Here is a 6000-nt window from a genome sequence, read left to right on the forward strand (position 1 = left end):
ATGTTTCTAACTCAAACTGTTCAAAAGTTACTAAAAACATAGTACCTTGTGTGCCCGTGCAATGGAAGACCCTTCCCAAAGGTTGATTAGTCACTTTTCTGTTGCTAGTTGCTATATTTAGGTGTTAAAGTCTTAATCTCAAAGAGTGTTAACAAGTGTAACAAGCATTTGCAATGCAACTGGCCTAGCGTTTGCTCATGTTAGAGCTGATAGCGTTGGGAGCTCATAACCCGACTTTTCACCTATCGGCATAAGTGCATTTATGCACGTAACCCGAAAAAGTGCAATTAACTATGTAAAGCGCTCGACTTCTGCCATGCGAAATCGTGCTAGTAAATTAGATAAAAAGTAGTCCTCGAGCCGGACAGAAAACAGCGAGCCTCACATGTTTTCTGTACTTGGTCGATGCGCTCGAGGAGGGCTAGCCACCGGAAAAGGCATGACATATGCATGCCTTAGACTAATGAAAGCAAGCAGATTTTAATAGGTAATCCCACTAACCAATGAAAAACACGGACGTGACGTCGACAGGGCTCAGAGCCCTTTTCTAAACACTAAAGCGTCTCGCTGCGATACGCATGCGTGAGAGCATGCAACGCAGGCTCGACCCTAAAAAAGACAAAATAATGAAATAATATTAGCAAAAAATGTGGTGCGTTATGGACCATAATTCCCCTTTTCTTGCTGCATAATTTAGTCAACCCTGCTGCATAATTTGGCCCTTCCCTGCCGCATAGTTCCAGCGGCCCTGACCATAATTCTCCTTTAACAAAACATAATGAATGCTGCCACTTCGATTGGGGCCAAATAAAACTGATTGTCGAATGACAATATCAATTGCTCGCAATCAGGTGAAATAATGTCTGGTGAAAGCCAATAAAGTGGCATTTATTGAGTACACATTTTAAATCTCCGGCAAATGATCATCTTGAAGCTCCCGGACTCTAACTTTGTGAGCTCACATGAGTATGAAAACCAGAAATAGTCCTTACGATTTCAGCAGCCGTTTCATAAAGTACCATATTAGCTTTGAGATCGCCAGTCAGTCCTTACTATTAGCTTAAGCGCACATCACTTTGCATTTGTGTACGTGCACTTTTATTGTTCACAATGCGTACCATCTAGGAAGCAGCGTGATAGAAATGTATTAGGCAGAGATGGCGGAACATCTCAAATCCATGAGTTGCCATTGCTGTGTCTCTCCTGGCATTTACACCTAGACTTCCTTCCCTTCCTATTTTGCCAAGATAAAACATGTTAGATTTCACGGTCTTTTCGACCAGTGTGGCCCACTTAGTTCAGGGACAAGCCGGTGTCTTGAGTGCATAGCAATTATATAGTGACTGCCGAGTCAGTCGCTCACCCCATGCGCCGTGCTCTAAATTGCAAGGCCCGCCCACCCTGTTCCATATATGCACGATTCTGAATCGTTCCCAATCCCTGATTCCCTATCTAGTGCTCTCACGTGTCCTACCTAAGCCCTTGCTCTTTATTCGTACTGCATATACACACACACACGTGACATTATAGCAGCGTTTTAGTAGGCGAGTGATGATCGTTAAGATTCATATATAGCAACGTAAAAAAGACGTTTACTAAAATGATACATTCCTTCCTTCTAAAATACTCAGTGGGCCTGTGCACCTGCTAGCTAACAGTAAAGTTTGTATGTCGCGCGCGCACACGCACACAGACACCCTCCACATCTAATCTATATGCTACTATTAATTTTGCCTTTCACTTTAGTGAGGGTCAATAGAATGAATATCATTGAGTTGTGGGGGGGGTATAAACGTATTAAAGGGCGTTATTGGAAAGCATTTATCCCAGGACGAGACTGCTATATACAGTCCAGCTATTGATTTTAGTAAACATGTCCAGCTTACCTGCTAATATTGGAAGCACAAGAATCGCTAAAATCTTCATTTTCAGGATGAAAATATGGTGAATCCCAAGCCCCGGTACGAAGCCCTGCTGTGTGACATCCCAATTGAGGTGCCGAGACAGGAACTTTTGTCGAAGGAAATGAATTTAAGGAACTAGGAGTGATCAGCTGTTTTTCTCGTTTCCTGTTGAGCTATAAGTAAATACGCGAGGGCCTGAACTCTGCTGTGGTTGTGGCATTTCAAGCGTGAACTAGGCAAGTTCACATTATACGTTTATACACAACCAGAGATGGCCTTTTGTAAGTATGATTGGGGTAAGCTGCGTCAAACCCTGGTCAACCAGAGGCATCACCAGAACGGTGAATGGAGGAAGGGGGAGGGCCACAAATAAAACTGGTAGAACCACTATAACTAGCAGTTGAGAAAAGAGTGCCTCTCATGAACTCTCATGAACTGAGCACTCATGCTCACTCCTCCTTCCATCTCTTCTCCCTCCCTCCCTCCCTTGACCTCATCCGGCAAGCTAGCCAAGTGAGCTAAGACATCTGGATGTAACCTGGATCTCATACTTGTGAATCCTGGTATGTCTCGACCTCCCATTTTTCTAATGTTCATAAACTGAGTACTATCCAGTGACTGCCCCAAGTTGTGGTGTGCTACCTGTCTGCTAATGCGCTATGGCACCTTGTCAGGAGGGCAAAGCATCATGCCAATGGAATTACAATTACAAATACAATTATGATTATATTGGATACTAGTAAAACTTATTATTTACTGCACGATAAACGTTAAAATAATGGTAGCAACTCAGAGATAAAACGAAAAAAAATATTTGTACAGTGCTCCTTCTTTCAGATCATGTTCATATTCACCTCAAGATTTCCTCTCCCATCATTCTTCTCATACTAGTTCTTCTTCCACTCAGCATGCCTCATTATTTATCTCCCCTCAGCAGTTTCTGGTCCCCAAAACCTCCCATCTTCGTGTATTCTCATCTCCTTTCTCCTTCCTTGTTGTCTTTTCAATCCGTCTCCTTCCATCTCTAGATTTAGCCCTTCCCTCCTTTTCATCCCTTCTGCCCTTGTGCCCCTATCCTCTCCTTTTCTCCATAATTTCCCTCTTTCTGGTCATGCTAATTCGAATGTTTCCCCCCAGCCTGCCTCACGTTTGCTCTATTTAGCCCTCTTTCTGAATCCTCTTCATTCTGTGGAAGACAGAGGCACACTTGATCTGTCACCTGTTATATGCTGTACACCACTTAATGCTGTTTACCGGTTTTTACAGTGTAGTATTTCAAAAGACACTGAGTTACAAACACACTGCACCTATCCACATCCTGTCACAGTGCTGATTATTTTGTGAACGTAGGAATGCAAAAAAGATATACTGTGCAAAACTGGTTCTCCTGTCTTTACTAAAAGAGGGAAATACCAAAGCAGTCTGAATTAAATAAACATGTTCCCTTTTTATTTAGAATTTAATTTAAATGAAACGTCTACGTACATTGTGCGTAGCAAACGGCATCAGAGCAAGCACTGTTCCTCATCACATCTTACTCAAGACATCTAGTACAGGAAACTGTCAACATCGTTACAAACATAGCGAGCATTTCACCGAAGTGTCTCTGCTACTATAAATACTGATGCCATGTAAGGGTGACGAAGAACGAGGATGAAACAAAGGAATAACAGGAGAAAACAAAACTCCAAGCATAGCTAGTTTTAAAGCCTCCACCCTCCCCCGGAAGAGCAGCCACTGACTCACATCATCCAAAAGAACCCACCTGTTCGGCCAGATGTGCACCCATTTACCCATCACGTCACACTCTGTCACCCCGATATAGGACCCAGAGTCCCAAATAAGGCCGTAGCCAAGTCTACTTGGGAGAATAAAAGACCACTTGATTGTACACCAGCTTCAATGTTCTTTTTATGTATTGCTCTAAACAGGATCCTGTCTCTCCCCTGCACTTATTGTTCCACTAACAAGTGATTACATTTTCGTTTTAAGATCAGTGTGAAATCCACTGTCCTCTTTTTGAATGCGTTCACGACACAGGGCTCCGCGGAGCACCAGCATCTTTCCTTCCATTTTTGCGCTCAATCACCCTGTTAGCGTACCAATGCACTAAAGACTAAGGCCTGCGTTTATTTTTTATTTTTTTTAAATCTTTTTATTATTTTCAAACAATACAGGGTAGTCAACCAATATCAATTACGCCAATATATATAAAAGATTATAGGTAACAAGTTCTCATCTCTAGCAGGTAAGAAAGCATCACATGTGCATATAGTGGTGGCATCTTAATCATCTGTTGTCATAAAGAGAGACACATAGAGATTGGAGGACCCATCTGCATTCAGTATAACAATCAACACCTGTTAAACCGGCCCCATCAGGTGTCAGTGTCTCCAGTCAGTTATGATACATTACAATATAATCAAATGACATCTATTTTAGTGTGGTCTTTAAGTAGAGATAAGGGGGTATAAAACATAATTTATGCTACAACAAAAAACCTGCTTGGTGTGTAGGAAGTAGGACGTCGGGAACTCTCAATCATGGCAACTGCAACAGGTCAGTCACATGCCTATGTACGCGTTTGCGATAAGCAAGGGGAGATGGGAGGTAAGCAGCCCAGGATCCATGTCCCCCAATTGAGTGTTAGAGCACATCTGGTATCTGTTCTCAGGGTGGTCCAACACCAAAATTCCGCAATGATATCAGGAATCTTTGTAAGGCCGGCTGGTGCATAACTGACATGCAGAGGGTGGAGACTGGGATTGGAAAGGAACATCCATACAATACAGAGTATGGGGACGGGTCATGCAGCAGCAGTGTATTCAATAAGTGCATCCACCGTTAGTAGGGGCGCTCTGATGATGTCCCTCCTCCAATCTCATGTTTGTTAAATTTATCTTCCAATTTCCCTAAATAGGTATCCCAAAGTGTTACCCCTCCGCCTCCCCCCTGAATACGCCTATCCCTTTCTAATGCATTAGCCTCTGCCGTGGTCCAACATAGCACTGTTCGAAGCCAGTCCCGTACTTCAGGAGGTCGTGGTGCCTTCCATGACATAGCGATCAGACGTTTAAACAGTGCAAAGGCAAGATCAACACATTTCAGATAATATTTGGTCCGTTTATTCCTTCTGGTCCCCCCCAACAAACATGCATCCAAACGCTGCGTATCTCCGGGCATTCCCATGTCATATGTAGGAACGTGGCATCGTCATGGCCACATCGTGGGCACGCCGGTGAGGTTCCTGGAAACATGTGGTGAAGTTGATGAGGGGACAAATACGTTTGGTGGGCATAATTGTAATGTGTAAATTGCAGTCTGGCATTATCTGAAATACATAGATTCCTAAAAAGCAAAAGCTTCCAGAGACCCATATTAACCTCCCTTGTCTGAGCGATTGGTTCAAAGCATCTCTGGCCCTATACAGAGGGAACACACAGGATTTACCCCAATTTACCTTAAGGCCTGATAGCTCACTAAATTGGTCCAGTATCATAAATAAACCAGTTGCGGCACTGTCTGTCTCCCACAAATAAATTAATACGTCATCTGCATATAGAGACGTGATATGCCACCTACCATCGACCCATAAGCCCCACGCACTTTCCTCCATCAGCAGGCGCTCCGCAAGGGGCTCCATGGTGAGAGCAAAGAGTACCGGAGACAGCCAGCAACCCTGTCATGTCCCTCTTTGAATAGGGAAGGAGTCTGACACATATTGGCCAGTACGGACTCTAGCTTGGGGTGCAGTATAGAGCGACTGTATCCACTGTATAAATTGGGGACGTATTCTAAGCGTTTCAGTGTCCACATCAGGTAAGTCCAACCTATCTTATCAAACGCTTTTTTGAAGTCTAAGGATACTGCCACTGGGCAGCCATTACCCTTGGAGATCACATCAATGATGTAGCACAATCTTCTGGTGTTATAATAAGTGGCTCTGTGTGGCACAAATCCATTTTGATCAGGATGAATTAAAAAGGAAAGTAGAGGGAGCAATCTATTTGCCAGTATCTCACTGAGGATTTTATAATAGATGTTAAGCATAGATAAGGGTCGGTAGGAACTCACTTCCAGAGGGTCCTTACCGGGC

The 6000-nt window shown here is 43.5% G+C and overlaps 1 protein-coding gene across 1 annotated transcript in view; it reads right to left on the reverse strand.

The window, feature by feature from the left end:
• Window positions 1-2004, reverse strand: part of LOC138299930 (CMRF35-like molecule 1) — a 141611-nt gene extending 139607 nt beyond the window's left edge. The window contains exon 1 of the mRNA XM_069238651.1: window positions 1887-2004. Within this exon, the coding sequence (XP_069094752.1) occupies window positions 1887-1926 (40 nt within the window). The 5' untranslated portion in view covers window positions 1927-2004. The remainder of the gene's footprint in view (window positions 1-1886) is intronic.
• Between the last annotated feature and the right edge of the window lie 3996 nt (window positions 2005-6000).

Source organism: Pleurodeles waltl, chromosome 6, assembly GCF_031143425.1.
Source record: "Pleurodeles waltl isolate 20211129_DDA chromosome 6, aPleWal1.hap1.20221129, whole genome shotgun sequence".
NCBI classification, from domain to species: Eukaryota; Metazoa; Chordata; class Amphibia; order Caudata; family Salamandridae; genus Pleurodeles; species Pleurodeles waltl.